The 15,522-nt window shown below is 37.0% G+C and overlaps 1 protein-coding gene and 1 long non-coding RNA gene across 2 annotated transcripts in view; one reads left to right on the forward strand and one right to left on the reverse strand.

The window, feature by feature from the left end:
• Positions 1-658: 658 nt before the first annotated feature.
• Positions 659-15,522, reverse strand: part of lifra (LIF receptor subunit alpha a) — a 29,105-nt gene continuing 14,241 nt past the window's right edge. Inside the window, exons 7-18 of the mRNA XM_008418235.2 lie at positions 13,627-13,742; positions 13,335-13,471; positions 12,321-12,477; positions 12,011-12,075; positions 11,607-11,832; positions 11,245-11,436; positions 10,972-11,073; positions 10,730-10,876; positions 10,387-10,521; positions 5,729-5,822; positions 5,512-5,578; positions 659-5,403 (exon numbers count right to left, since the gene is read on the reverse strand). Coding sequence (XP_008416457.1) covers positions 4,732-5,403; positions 5,512-5,578; positions 5,729-5,822; positions 10,387-10,521; positions 10,730-10,876; positions 10,972-11,073; positions 11,245-11,436; positions 11,607-11,832; positions 12,011-12,075; positions 12,321-12,477; positions 13,335-13,471; positions 13,627-13,742 — 2,110 coding nt within the window. The 3' untranslated portion in view covers positions 659-4,731. The remainder of the gene's footprint in view (positions 5,404-5,511; positions 5,579-5,728; positions 5,823-10,386; positions 10,522-10,729; positions 10,877-10,971; positions 11,074-11,244; positions 11,437-11,606; positions 11,833-12,010; positions 12,076-12,320; positions 12,478-13,334; positions 13,472-13,626; positions 13,743-15,522) is intronic.
• LOC103470086 (uncharacterized) lies at positions 5,829-10,140 on the forward strand. Its single transcript, XR_534449.2, has 3 exons — positions 5,829-6,280; positions 6,388-6,548; positions 8,137-10,140. It is a non-coding gene; the product is annotated as an uncharacterized LOC103470086 (long non-coding RNA).

Raw genomic sequence — 15,522 nt, forward strand, 5'->3', positions numbered from 1 at the left:
GAAAAAGAAAATTATATATTGTATAATTATACTCAAATTGAAATAATTCCAGCATTTATTTCTTGTTATTTTGATGATATTGGTTCATTGAAACAGGTTTTGGTAAAGTTAAGCATTTACATAAAGCTTGACAGCTGAAGAAACAAAGGAATGCTCTAAAATTTCCAACCAGATGACTGTGGATTTCAATAACAGTGGACCTGCACCAACTGGTCCCCAAATCTTCACTGAGTTTTAAACTTACACTGGACTTCACATAAAGTGAATTATGTGCATCTCCACTCTTCCTTTATACTGTAGCACCTTGATTTCCAAATGAAAAGTGATCTTTACCTTCATCTGACAGGCTACCACACTTTTTCCTCCCACCTAACTTTCAGTAAATAAGCTTAAACAACCAGATCTTTAGCAATAACCTTTTGTATTGACTGTCCTCTGGACATTCGTCTCCTCAGCAGCCTACTGGTCCAGCCTGAGACCATTAGAGGCTCCGGGAACCTTTGCAAATGTTTTGAGTTAATTAGCTAATTGGGGTGTGTCGCATACATACATTCAAATAAAATTTTTATACTCAACACTAATAAGGAAAGTAGTAAACTCTTTGAAGAGTAAATTAACTCACCAAGCACAGAAATGAAATCAACACTGACAAAGTGGCAAGTGTTCAGACAAAAAGCAATTTATTAAAATTTAAACAAGAATGATAGCAATCTGTGGTATTGATTCTTACAATTACACATTCACTCAGAAGCAATTTCTACACTAATCAGGTCCTTAATAAAATATTCTGCAATATACTCTCTACATTTTACAGATATCCAGGGGGGAAAAAATTGGTTTAACAGATAACATTTAAGTCACATTATCATGCAATGTGTTAGTGTTTAAAGCCAAATATGACAAAATGTTAACAATTTTAAAGGTTCACAAAGCCACTGTTTTGTATTTACAGTTTATGTAGCATGCATAAAGTTCACAAAACTATTTAGCTAATAATGAGATGTTAGACAGCAAGTGGACCCTGCATATCTGTTTCCCCAGAGATGGCAATTTCTAGCAAACAAAAAAAATGTGCTTGAAAGAAAAATAATATGCGCACATCAATGATGACTTTTCTGGTCACATCTACACTGATTAAAAATTAGTTTGTGATATGATAAAGAGAAAGTTCAGCTACACAGTATTAAGTTGGTTTATGATTTTTTTTTTAAAACTTCACATTTTATTACATGAAAAAAATATTTCAATTAATCTCCAATATATCTGATAAAGTATAACATTTTGTCATGAGAAGGAAAGAAATCAGTTACTTCCATATAAACATTTTTTTTAAAGTTGCCATTTAAATAAAATTCTGTAACAATCAATAATGACACTTTGAAGGTAATCAGCCATTTTTGCACACTCATATCTTTTTAATCAGTTTTACAAACTAAAGAAAAAGTTTGCAAGTGTGAAAAAACTTTGCTGATTGCCCCTTACCAGTATCTCAACTGTAAAAACATCCTTTAATAGTGTTTCCATGTCACAGTCATTTTTGTTAAAGCTTGTTGGCTGGAGGCACTAAAGTAATTTACAACCGTCAGTCGAAAAGAATCCATTCCGACTTAAAAAAAAAAAGAGAAACAATAGGGAATCCAGAGAATTTGAGAAGTATTACCCAAAGGATAAACATTCCCTACAGATACTTTAGCAAAGCCTCACCAATGGTGCATCTTTACCAAATACAGACTCTCTTTAAAGGGCAAATATATTTTTGAGAAAGGAAACCTAAAATCCCAAAAGCTTAGAATAGAAATCTTGATAGGCCTTCCAGTTGTTCTAAGCAGATAAGAACTTTCAAAAATGCACTACCTGAAACTGAAAGTCTTTAAAAAAAAAAAACATGAAAACATGGAGGCACTTCCACATGATTGACAACAATGTTTTCATTGATGCCATCTTGAAGCCTGTCATGTAAACAGAAAAGATTTGCCTTGCAAATAAAATTAATTAAAAAAAAAAACAGCTATCTGAAATATCCTAACCATATCTGTGAACGGAAAAGAATAGTCATAATATTGTCTCTTAGTGGCAAACAATTTTTGGCCCAGGATTATTTAACAATTAAACATTTCAAATGTAAGTAAAACGTCAACACAAACCTGAGGGAAAAGACCCAACTGTTCTTGTTGTAGCTACGTGAGGGAAGTTTACAGCAAGACTATCAAGATAAATGCAGGTGTAGTTTGCGAGGTACAGATTGTTAGCTAGGAAAATAATTGCTTTTGCTAAGATTTTAGTTTTACGTTTTCTGCGTCAGTACAAACACCTGCTAATAGCTGCAGATCTAACTAAAACAACAACTCTTTCTCCAAATGTTTCCTCTATATGTCTAACCAGAAAAACTAAACTAAGCATTTTCTCTTTGTGTCTGAGCCAAATGAAGGATAGATGATTTAGTTACAGCTGCTGTATGAGTATTTTATCTTTTCCACCTCCTACTTGAAGTGATGTTTTCTGCCTAACAACCTATGGGGGCAACTAATCACAGGCACTATGAGAGTGGGTGAAGTGACACATGGTGTCCAGATAATAATGTTTTGACTGCAATATAATTGCAGTGGAGTTTTACCCCAACATTTAAAACGTGTAGAAAAAAATTTAGATTTGTATAACTACTGGTGACGCAGTTGTTTGGACAAATGGGAGTGATGACCGTTTTGGGCATCAGAGTAACAATGCTGGTCAGAAATCGCATAGATTCAAAGATTTGTCCAAAACAATCACTGCCGCAAATTACAAGCAGACTGGGCTCATAGCAGAAACGTAGCTGGTTTGTTAAGACTCCAAGCTACTGCACTCAAGATAACATTTCTCATGGCATATTCCTTCTCACTGGCATCATACCAAATCATCATATTAATATTCAAATTCATGAACTCAAATTTGGACCTGCAAATTTAGTGTCATTCTTGTCTCGATTGGTCACTTAAACTGATATACACGTCTGAGTTCGTTTCCAAACTACTATCACTTTCAGTTGCCTTGTGTACACTGGCTTTCCATTCAAAAACTTTCAATTTCTTAAGATACAAATTATACAATTACCTGGAGCTACAAGTCAGAACAAAATTGAAAAGGCACGACTGGAAAATCTATATTTGCCCCTTAATTCAGATGTCATGCCCAAACAAATTTTTCCAACCATTTAAGTTTTGATAAACAAAAGAGTCCAATAACAATTTAGGCCCTGTCGACATACACTGTAGTTTCCCCAACCATAAAAAAATAGAAAGTGGCTGTATGCATTTCAAAGACAAAATAAAATGTAGTGTAGTTCACATAAAAAAAGTAAAATATAAAGATTAAATAAAATTTTCTACAATAACACTCAAGTAGGATTTTTAACTCCATACAGTGCATTTTGGATCAGTTGTAAATTGCATACCTGCAGAACATTTTAAATACTTCGGGGTAAGGCAGTGAAAGGTGAAATGGTGCAAATTCTTGGAAGCATAACGGTTTTGAAGACAATTTATGCGCTGTACACGGAAAGGATCATTTAATACCCATAATAATCTCAATAATGCTCAGCATAGCTTTAAAACACACTGGCCTGAAGTTAAATGTGTTCAACAAAATAAACGTCACTGGATATGGAAGACAAAACAAAAAATCTCAATAGTAACAGTTTGCTCAATAAATGACATAAATTTGTAATATTCTAGCTTATTGTAGTGTATATCCGAAAGGTTCAACCCCCCACATGTCCAGACTGCATTAGAAAGCACCACTTCTTTATAAGTGCATCTTTCAGAACAGCAATTTTTTTAAAAATCTATATATAAAAAAAAAGGAAGCTACTTTAGTACTATTTTTTTTCTTTGTTAAAGCGACTTGACATTGTCTTTCAGTAACTCATCAGTTGACAGCAGAAAAGACAGCAGCTTTGCTTCTGTCAGACTGCCACAGGGCAGCAGTGGCTACAGTGTAGTAGCTAGCCACCATCAGTGTGTGAATGTGTGTGTGTGAATGTGGTGTGAAGCGCCTAGTAGTGTTGGGTTCCTCTGGAGTTGATAAAGCGCTGTACAAGTACAAGCCATTTAATATCTTAATTAGTTCAGGTTTTAGAAATTGTCTAAATGTTGAGCTAAAATAAGTCTATTGCATTGTGCTCAGAATAAACACCAGACTTTAATTTAAATGCATATATTGTAGAATATGCACAAATAGAACTTTAAACACTGCATTAACCCCACGTTTCTAGTGTTTAAGACTTCTAATTTTTTAGTGCTTTCAGAGAAACTTATTTTTGCTCCCAGTTTTTTTTAGAGGACTCCAGATATTTACATAACAAAAACTAACCTGCAAATGCAAGATGATTGGCCATCACAGCATCTCATACAAATAAGCTTTTAAAATAATTTAAAACTTTCAGGCTTTCTGGGGGGGCATTAACCGTCTTATGAGCACAGACATGACTGCAAATTTGTAGATATCTGTTGACAAAATCCATTTTCTCATGTACATTTTAATGTATATCCCACTAAAAAGAAAAGTGGGAACAAAATAACTTGTATAATTATTGGATTTTTTAGTAAAGACACCTTGAACGGCATTAACTCAGTCAAGATGCAAGTTTTAACAATGCAGTGCTACAGTGAGAGGATTCTTCCTTGCATGTAGATATGAGACAATGGTGACAGAAAAGACGAGGGATTTACCCAACTAACCCAAAATGAGATGATGTCACGGTTTTGCAGATGACAGCAGGTTGGTGAACCAGCTTGCTGCTGCTGATGGTTGTTGTCTCTTTTCTTCGTGTCTTTCGCCATCAGGAAGGAGGAACTGAGTAGAAGCTACAGAGGTGGGTGAACCTAGTGAGGGGGCTGGACTATTTTCAGCCCCCTCACTGGGAGAGTCTAAAAGCCAGGAGTTCTGGGGCTTGTAGCCTCCAGAACCAACATGGTGAGGCTGCACAATGGGCTCAGGAGATGCTAGGTTTCCACCCAGGGCTACTGAGTGCATCTGTGGGTGGTAACCCTCTCCTCTATCCCCGCTGCTTAAAGAGAGTGGTTGGAAGCCCTCAGAGAATCCCTGAGACTCTGAAGGGAAGACCAAAGAAGAGTGGGATGTCTGGATACCTGTGTACGTCACATCAGTGTTGGCTGAATCTATAGAAGACGAGGAGGAAACTGAGGAGTCTGGAAACCGCGGCCTAATGGGGCGCTCATCCACCACCTGGTTGTAGTAACGCAACAGCTGCGGCTCATCCGTGTCTACTGGTTCGTCTCCAATTCCCTCTCCATCATAATCTTCTTCCTCAGGAATGATAACGAGGGTGTCCTTACTAAAATCCCGCTCGGGTTTTTCTATGATGTGGACCATACTATGGGGAAACGGCTTCACGTCCAAAGGTCCCTGAAAGGCACAAATTGGAGACTACAGGGTCAGTTTCGCATGGATGGTGATTGGTCATTTGTAGATGCGAGTACAGAAGAGTTGGACTCCTTTAAGGTGGTACTGTACCTGTGTCCTGGACCAATCACCAGGCAGCTTGGGCTCAGGGATATCCGGGTAGAATGCCTTTTTTACCCTGAAACAATTAAACGTCACTTGTTACACTGTGTGACATTTATGGTCATAGATTTAACAGTGTAGAAAATATTAAGATACTAAGAAATGTAGATTTTCACAGTCAAAACATTCTTTTCAAGAACACTAAGAACCATGGAAACATTCTTACCATCTTCTTTTCTTGTAGCAAAAGCAACTAACAATGGTCAGTAGTAGAGTCACAATTCCCAAAGCAGCCAAAATCTCCAGAATCAGTCCATCCGCTGTTAGGAAAAAAAACAGAACAAAAAATAAATAAATAAAATCACGAAAGTGGTCACAAAGAATAAAGATTTTCTGGTGAGGGCACACATGATAACAATGTCTTGTTATCAATCTTACATGTGTATAGATTATTGATCTTACCATAGAAGTCTTATATTACTGTAGATTGTTGTGATTTTCATTTAGAAGTGTTGGCCTCTCACTGTCTGTGTTAAAACTTTTGACTGCTGTGTTGAAGACTCACACTGATAACAGCCCTCCGCCCTTTGGAGAAATCGCTCCCAAGGGAAAAGACGAAATGACCTTGTGTGTGTAGAACTTGCTGATAACTTGTCTCTTCTGTCTATCCCTCCCTTCTCTGAAAATAAAAGACGAGCTCTAACTGGAAGTTATCAGAACGCGCAGTGGGCAGCTTGCTGGAGCGGTTCGCCACTTCTTCTCCTTTCATGAAAGCTTGGTAAAAACTCACATAAGTTGTCTGTGGTTCATTTTACGTAGGTTGTCAAAAAATGCCTATAATTTTGGTGCCGTGACCCGGATCTCTATATACCTGTCCACTGGCAGGCAGAAAGGACGCGCTGAAAACCTTCAATGGCCAGAGTCAACAAGACTTGGAAACAAAGACCCGGGAGGCAAAATTCTTCACTGGACAGCGCCTATGTCTGACTTTGTCTGCCAATGGCGGATTGACGAGATCCAACCGGACAATACGAACCGACAGGAACGTAAGTGAGAAAAGCGCTATAATTAGAGGTTGGAGTCCTTGTCAAACGCGTTTTGACTAAAGTCCCAGAGGGTTAGAGTCCCAGTTGACAGAGTTTCAACTAAAGTCCTAGAGGTTAGAGTCCTTGTTGACGGCGTTTTGACTAAAGTTCTACAGAAGGAAAGGTTTCTAGAGCCGCTCTCTTGATGAGGACACCCCATAAGGGAAGATCCTCGCATTGATAGGAAATTCTTTATTGTTGCCGTTTCTTTGCTTTGTCATTGTTGTATGTGCATGCAAATGTGAATGGTGCTTAATTCTCTGAAAGTAAAACTTTCTGTTCTCTGAACTCTTCAGGGGACACCAAGTGCTCATTTGATCAAAATACCAAGTCATATTAAGATAAAAATTGCGGAGTACGACAATTAAGGAGAAGATTGTGGTGTTTTCATAAATTTTTCTCACCAAAAGACAGTAACTATCTAAGGGAAGATTGTGGTGTTTTTATTATTTTTTCTCACCTAAAGAAAGACAGTAACTATCTAAGGGAAGATTGTGGTGTTTTTATTCTATTTTTTTCTCACCTAAAGAAAGAAACTATTTAAGGGAAGATTGTGGTGTTTTTATTCTATTTTTTTNTTTTTATTCTATTTTTTTCTCACCTAAAGAAAGAAACTATTTAAGGGAAGATTGTGGTGTTTTTATTCTATTTTTTTCTCACCTAAAGAAAGAAAGTAACTGCCTTAGATAGTTACTTTCTTTCTTTAGGTGAGAAAAAAATAGAATAAAAACACCACAACCTTCCCCTTAATTTCTAAGGGAAGATTGTGGGTGTTTTGTTGTTGTTTTTTTAGCATTTCTACAAACACCTGCTAATAGCTGCAGATCAAACTAAAACAACAACTCTTTCTCCAAATGTTTCCTCTATATGTTTTTCTCACCTAAAGACTGTTTTCTTTCAAAGAAAGAAAACAGTTGAGAGATGTCTCACTGAAATGAAAAACATGGGAACAACTTTCTGCATGCTCAAAAGGGAAATATGCCTTTCCTGAAGGAGGAGAAGCTGAAATGTGGTAAAACTAAATAATAAACATTCTCCTCAGAGAACAATGTTTTAATGTATTGTGTGATAATTATATTATAACATCAACTTGGTGAAATGATCCTTTGGATGTATACCTATAGGGGTCAGCGGTCAGAGTAAGGTACCGACCTGGACATTATCCAGCCTCCTATCTCTCTTAGGCCTTGAGAAGCCAGCTGCCCGCTGGCTTCACAGATTTCAGCACTGAGATCAACAAATTTAGAGTAATCCATTGTTCTCTGGTGAGACGTGACTCAGACTAAGTTAACACAAACTTACATTCTACACTTTAAAATGTAATATTGTAAAGGATACAAGAGACTACAGACTTGAACATGTTTCATGTTTATATGTGTTTGAATAAGGAAATGATTTATGACTTCTAAAATGTTGGGTTATAAGTGGTTAAAAACTATAAAGAAAAGATATATAGAAAAATACTTAAATAAAAACACAGAAAGACAAACAAACCCTAACCTACTCCTATTTGCTTCTTCCCTTTTCCTCTGTCTGACCCTCGCTACAGTGCGTCTGACCTCTGACCTCAACTCAGACCTGTCCTGCAATAGATCAGATGACGTCCTTTCCTCATCATCAGCCAATGACAGCGATGAAGAAGCCAAAAAAGGACAAGGACGATTTCTACCACCGGGGCACTGACAGCACTGAAGTGTCCGCTGATCCGAATTCCCTGACATGGGAACTTCATAAATCATGAAGTATTTGTCTGCATTTAACTCAAACATTTAATTTAGAATTTATTTCTGTAAAGAATCTACAGATTGATTGAAATTGGTTTTGTGTTTCTGTTTATGTCACTTTTCATGTTGGTATGAATGAATGTTATTATGAGAACAGACAAACTGTACTCAAGAATTGAGTAACGGATGAGATTATTAACCATTTCATTTTAAAACTCACATTGTCAGCTGATCTGAAATGCAAGGTTGAATACAATTCTGATATTTTAAGCAACCCTAGTAGATGTAAATAGTTACTCAAAACTGATGATTGTAAATAAAAGCAACATCTTCTAGACTTCAGTAAAACCTGTAATCTAGATTTGATTGATTGATGATCATAAAATTTGTAAAGAAATATTGAATTAGAGGATTTGAGATTTGGTTAAATTCAGGGAATTGGAATTGGAAAAACACATGTGGATAACTGAAGGGGCAACAGTGAATAATGATACAATTTTTCAGGTAAAATAAAATGAAAAAAAAAAAACCTGTTCTACAGAAATCCCGGTTTGAAGCAGCAGAAATTTTGACACAAGAATATTAGCAGATTATATGATCAGGACTCTTAAAGAGAAGGAAGTGTCCAGTGCAAATGTACTACCTTCTGATTCTCTTCCTTTGCAGGAGACCACTCCCATCGAGCCAGGGGACTGGGTCTACATTAAAGTCATCAAACGAAAACTGGGCCAGTCCCACAGTGGGAAGGGCCGCTCCAGGTGCTGATGACCACACCAACAGCTGTAAAGATTGCTGAAAGACCCAGCTGGATACATCTCAGTCACTGCAAGCTGCAGAGAGTGTTGGAGCACTAATTCAGGGTAGCGGGGAAGAGCTACAAAGGGGTTCCAAACCAATAGGGTGGTTCGTCTCAACGCTTGTGAAGAAATCCTTTAGTGAGGATCCCTTTAACAGGAACTGGTGGAACTATTTCTGACGCTCCACATGAGCTGGAGGAACTTTACGTGGAAAGTGAAACGCATGGATCACATTCTTTTAACTTTCTTTCTTGGCTCACGTCTGGAACCTGGTGATCCTTTTTTTGCCTGTTCACAACTTGCATCATTCCATGCCTTCAAAGCATGATGCAAAAGACATTTAACACCACTGTGATCAGCTATCAGCTGGTGAGAACAACCTGTGACACACGAGTTTGACTTGTTCCATATGGATAAGATGCGCTGAAAAGTGGATTATATGACGATGTTCTGTAATCAATAAACAGATTAAATAATTTGCTGAATGATTCCTACACTGAGAATGTGAAAACAAGTGGTGTTAGTGATGATAGAAATAACTGCATTTGGTTTTCTGCTATTTCTTTTATATCTTATATTTTTCTATTATACATTTATATGTCTTTTATGGTGTTTTCCGTTTCTTGGACTAGAAAAAAATATATATATATTGCATTCTTATTGTTCCTTTTCTATTCTTTTCGTAGATTTCGAATAGTTTATGCATGAGTAAAAATGATAAAGAGGAGGGAATGTTGGAAATATTATGTTATCATTCTTACATGTGTATAGATTATTGGTCTTACCATAGCAGTCTTCTATTACTATAGATTACTGTGATTTTACTTTAGAAGTGTTGGCCTCTAACTGTCTGTGTTAAAACTTTTGACTGCTGTGTTGAAGACTCTCAAACCAATAGCAGCCCTCCGCCCTTTGGAGAAATTGCCCCCAAGGGAAAAGACGAAATGACCTTGTGTGTAGAACTTGCTGATAACTTGTCTCTTCTGTCTATCCCTCCCTTCTCTGAAAATAAAAGACGAGCTCTAACTGGAAGTTTTCAGAACGCGCGGTGGGCAGCTCGCTGGAGCGGTTCGCTGCTTCTTCTCTTGGTAAAAACTCACACAAGTTGTCTGTGGTTCATTTTACGTAGGTTGTCAAAAAATACCTATCAGGCACACATTATACTTGGACTACATCAAAGCATATTTTCAGTAAAAAAAAAAAAAACAATATTTATATTTATACATGTTTATTTTATTTGAGCATACATTAGCTTAATTTCATTCGTAATTCACATACCACATTGCTTCAGTCTGATGGTAGCAGTGCTGACGGTATCCTCGCCCGCGGATGCGTAAGCCCTGACAATGAATTCATAGGTGCTGGTAGGGAGATCCTTCACAGTGTACGTCCTTATTTCTGGGCTCAGATCAGCTGCAAAAATAGCAGGTTGGAAAAGAAGCAGAAAAGAAAACGAATTATCAAACATTCTACGTTATTGAGTGAAATTACCATCTACCTGTATCATCTGATTTGTTTATTTAAATGGCAAAAATAACAAGAGAAAGAGAGAAAAGAAATGTTTTTTACATTTTTCCCCTTTGTGAAACACTTTACTGTGGCAGTAAACAGGTACATTTACCAAGTAGTGTGAAATTGGAGTTATTCTTGACGTAAACTTTGTAGCCTAGGAGGAAGCCTCTTCTGCCAGCCAATGGAATCTCCTCCCAGCTGAGGACGACGTCGCAGTCCTGCTGATTTATCTCCAGGTTGACAGAAGTAAACTGGGCTGCAGAGGTCACAGCAGACAGATGTAAATGAAACAGAACAGTACATAAAATCACCAAAGTAGATTTCATTTTCTGGATATTGCCCAATCCTTACGCAGCTCCTGAATATATCCTTGCCAGCGCCGTATTAGTACTGGGGAAGTTGATGGGCACTCATAGAGGGAGAAGTTGTATCTCACACCTGGCTGGAATTTAACTGATGACCAAAAACATAAAAAGATAAAAATTCAATATTATACATTGTGCCGCATATTATACAATAAAATCTGAAATATTTTACCCTAAATTTACAGTAAAAAAAAAAAAAAAAAATCCTAATAATGGCTTTTAAATTTGACTTGGAAGAGTCATTCATAAGCCTGAATACCGATAGAATCTTTAATGGAGACATGAGTGCTTCCAGCGTCCAGTCTGATCCAGTCCACAGCGCAGTCTGGCGTGCACACAGCCTCACACCACTCAACCAAATAACTACATGTTCTGTTGTCATTGTGCTGCCAGCTCAAAGTGAAACCACTGCTGGTATAACTCGTCTGAGCCAAAGGAGCGGACTTGTCATCTGAAAATGAGAAGTAAAGCTTTTAGTAAAGCAGCAGACGTCTCTTCTTTTCCTGCATGTGGTATTGACCTCATGCCTTTGTTTTCACAGTCCACAAAACACAGGCTTATTAAAACGCACAGGCATGTTTGGCGAAACATCCCACAAGTTCACCCCCTTTCCACACATACCTATTACACCTAACATTATGCTTGAAGGTTGAGACATCCCATTCGCATTCGTTGCCTTCACTGTTGCAATGGCTTTCTTATCACCGGTGATTGAAGCCCAATGCGTGAGGTTCAAAGAATTATCTTTTGGAGATAAATTACTGGTTTGTTTTTCATTTTCTTCAAGGTTCCAGAGAGTAACTTCGTATCCAGTGAGCACACCGTGGCTCTGCCAATGCGTCAGAGGCTAAAAGAAACGAGAGCAAAATGAAGAAAGATTATTTTCATGTTGAAGTTTGAAAATGAGAAACTTCTGTATGTGAAAGAAGACTAATGTAGAGAGTTAGGGTAATGCTTGTTACCTAATTGTAAATGCTGCATATTCTAAGAATAAAAAAGAAAGATTATGAAGAAAGGGACTTCACCTTCCACATAACACGCACAGTGTTGTCTCTGTTCATCCACGTCCACACATCGGGGGCTTCAGGAGCTAAAAACAGAAGGGGAAAAAAAGGTAAATAATTACACTATTCCCGAAACTCAAATTTCTGCCAAAAACAAATGAATGGAACAGAACCCTTTAATAATAACAATAATGGTCTTTATGTCTTTATAAAGACCCTTAAATGTACATAAATTACCTACATAGGTAGTTTATGTATTTCAGATCAGATCGGGTGCCTTCCCTTACGATAATATTCATTCACAAACAAAAATGAAAATTAAAACTCTTACCATATGATCTGGTTGTGAAGTAAAATTCTTTGCTCCAGTTGCCCCACTTAAAGAAGTGATTCTGGGATCCACAGCGGACTCGAACACTGTACTTGGTGTTAGGGTGGAGGTGAGGCAGGAAAACAGAACGGAGACCCACACCTGAGACATTTCTAAGCTACAGGAAATATAAAAAAATACGATTATCCAAAAATAATTTAAATGAGGTTTTCCATTTATGAACTCAAGCTAGTTCAGAATCCTACCATCTTGCCCACTCCCACTCAAGTGCACCAAGACAACATTAGCCATAAATATTTTTGCAATGAGCATTTCAGTGGAAAATCAATAGTTCAAATCGTAGTGATGCTTTGGCAAGAAAACTTTAAACATTTCCAATTGCTTTAAACGATTTAGAGATAGAAGTAATGTTGGGCATCCACTTTATGAGTGATGAGTATTTATTGAGATTTTGCATTCAGTGGACAGATTCCACGCCTGGATGACTGGCATTAGATCATCTATGGCTTATAGAGGAAGGAAAAAATATTTGTATAGCACATTCCAGCAACAAGGCATTTCAAAGTGCTTTCATCATAAAAACATCATAGTCACCAAATATGGTGTCATGCAGATGGCATCAAGCAGTTTGTGCTAATAAAGATCTGTTGTTTGAGAATTTCTAGAGCACTACATGGGGTTTGCCTCCCACGTTTTCTCATTACAATAACTACTCCCTGATAAAGACTGAATAAATGCAGAACATTTTTCCACAATAATGAAGCTGGCAGGATAATATTTTGATTTTAAAGTTTTAAAATATGTTGAGTTTCCCCCGTAAAGGGTCTTTCAGTTTTGTCCAGGTGCCTTAATCTTGAGAAAATAAATAAATGAAGAACAAAATTATTGATGCAACTAAATGCAATTCAAAACTTAATAGAGAAAATCTAGATGTATTTAAGAGTTTAAGCCCTAAAAATTATATTTTCAAGTTTTGGATTAAAAAAAAAAAAAAAACTTTTAGAAATAACTTACCAATATATTGCGGCTGACTAGTCGCACCTGGCAGACAAGAGCCAGGGTGGAATAGCTATTGTATGGCCACTGCCACTGCACAGTGGCATTCCAGGCATGGGTAGTGTCAGCCAGCTTATCCGGTGCTACTGGCACCACTGTGGGCAACAGTGAAACAATACATGAGCTGATGAGTAGCAGAAGTTTTTATGAAAAATACAGATTCTGTGTCTTCACTAATCTTATTGCGGGAACTAGATCAACGGAAGTGTATACCAGACGCACTGGTGAAGAGTAAGGTCGAGTCACCTACCTCTGTGAAGAAGTTCAGCTGAGTAAGTCAGACTGTACTGGCCAAGGGAATTAACAGCCACCAGAGTCCAGTTACCGTCCCACTGAGGCAGCACACACTTGCCGACAGGAAAGTCCCTACAGAGATAATGACACAGTATTTAATTAAAAGCAGATCAGACAAGTTTCCTATACTTTTTTAAAAATCTGTTATTTCACCAGACTTTTAGAATTTTTTTGTAACATTCATGAAACAATTTATTTATTTTGGCATCTAAACCAACTTGTACACCATTTCAAAATTTTTAACACCTGGGCAGGATTCTCATTTTAGTCTGTTTGCAAATATTCATGAACAAAACAGCAGACAGAATGCTTTGTTCAACACATCTAAACCAAATGTGGTTTAAGACCCAGAGGTTCCAGTTTAAAACCCTGATCTGGTCCATGTGCCAAAAATGTAATGAAATAATCATTTTGGTTTTTTTTGTTTTTTTAAAGCATTGTGCATTTATCTGCATAAGCAGCTCAGAAAGCAAAATAAGCAAAGACTTAAGAAGTGATGTGGTAGATCAAAAATAAAGGACATTTTGGCCAGCTTTCAAAAGATTTCTGCAAAATGTCTGGATGAGAGCCAACCCACAATTAGGCAGACATGGGGTAGTAAGTTGTTACTTAGCCTAAGTGCTTTTTAGTTTTTATCTCCCTTTTTCTGTTATTTCTTTCTAGAGAAAAATATTTTTTGGAGAAGATTCAACTATTAACAGCTCAGAATTATTATCTCTAATGGTAAGCGACAGAATAAAAAAAAAACACTGCCTGGAAATCATCATTAATGACTTACTGACATATTGATGTATCAATCAGCATTAATGCCTTTTGCAAAAAACTGATGCTGGAGCCTAAATTGTTTTGCTCTTTAAGCTCTTTTCGATGTTGATTCCATGAAGGCAATTACAGAAAAGACGACAGATGGTTTCTGTAATGTTTATTATTGTCACTTTTCTTGCCACCGTAGAGGAGTAAGGGAGACGACACAGGAGCCAAGTTGAATCCTCTCGTTCACTCAACTCCATCTTGGAACAACAGTGCAAAAAAGTTCCAAACACGCATATCTATAAACTTTTACATCCTGTAGTCTGGGTGTGAGCAGAGCCCTCTAGTGGTCCACCACACCCTCAAAATGAATAATACATACTGTGACAAAATAATAAATATGCTCATATCCAACAGAACTGGATGACTAATATGATTTTCCCATTTTAGAAATGTAACCCTTAAAGTAAAAACACAGACTACATATTTCCTTCCTCGATCAAGACTAAGGACTATGGGTGATCGAGCATTTGCCGTGGCTGCTCCTCGTCTATGGAACTCTCTTCTGGACTATTTGAGAGTCCCGCAATTGTTGTCCGATTTTAAAACCTTTTTAGACAAGCCTACAACACTCTTAAATGACTCTTTTTTTTTTTTTTATTGCTTTTGATTGCTGATTTTATTTGTTTTTAGCTGCACCGTGTAGCACTTTGAGATTTTTATTAATGAAAAGTGCGTTATAAATTAAATTGATTATTATTAATAGTACATTTATTGTGTTCACGATTGGACTGTTTTTTGTTTTACTTTTTATTGTGTTCCAAGTAGCCTATTTTATTTATTTTTATGCAAGTGCAGATAAAAAAAACTTTTGAGCTAAAGAATGTCTCTCAACAGATTACATCAAGTTAAAACCCTGAATTATGCCAAAAAATTATAACCATCTTCTTTCTGAGAGACAGGCAGCTACAGAGCTCTTTATGGCCACTATTTGTGAACTGATAAGTAATCTGTAAATTGATGTTTAATCTTTTCTAAATCAGTAGCTGGTAAATGTTCACCCATTTAAATCCTTACTTGCTGACGTTAGACTTTATTGTTC

This window comes from Poecilia reticulata, linkage group LG9 (assembly GCF_000633615.1).
Source record: "Poecilia reticulata strain Guanapo linkage group LG9, Guppy_female_1.0+MT, whole genome shotgun sequence".
Classification (NCBI taxonomy): Eukaryota; Metazoa; Chordata; class Actinopteri; order Cyprinodontiformes; family Poeciliidae; genus Poecilia; species Poecilia reticulata.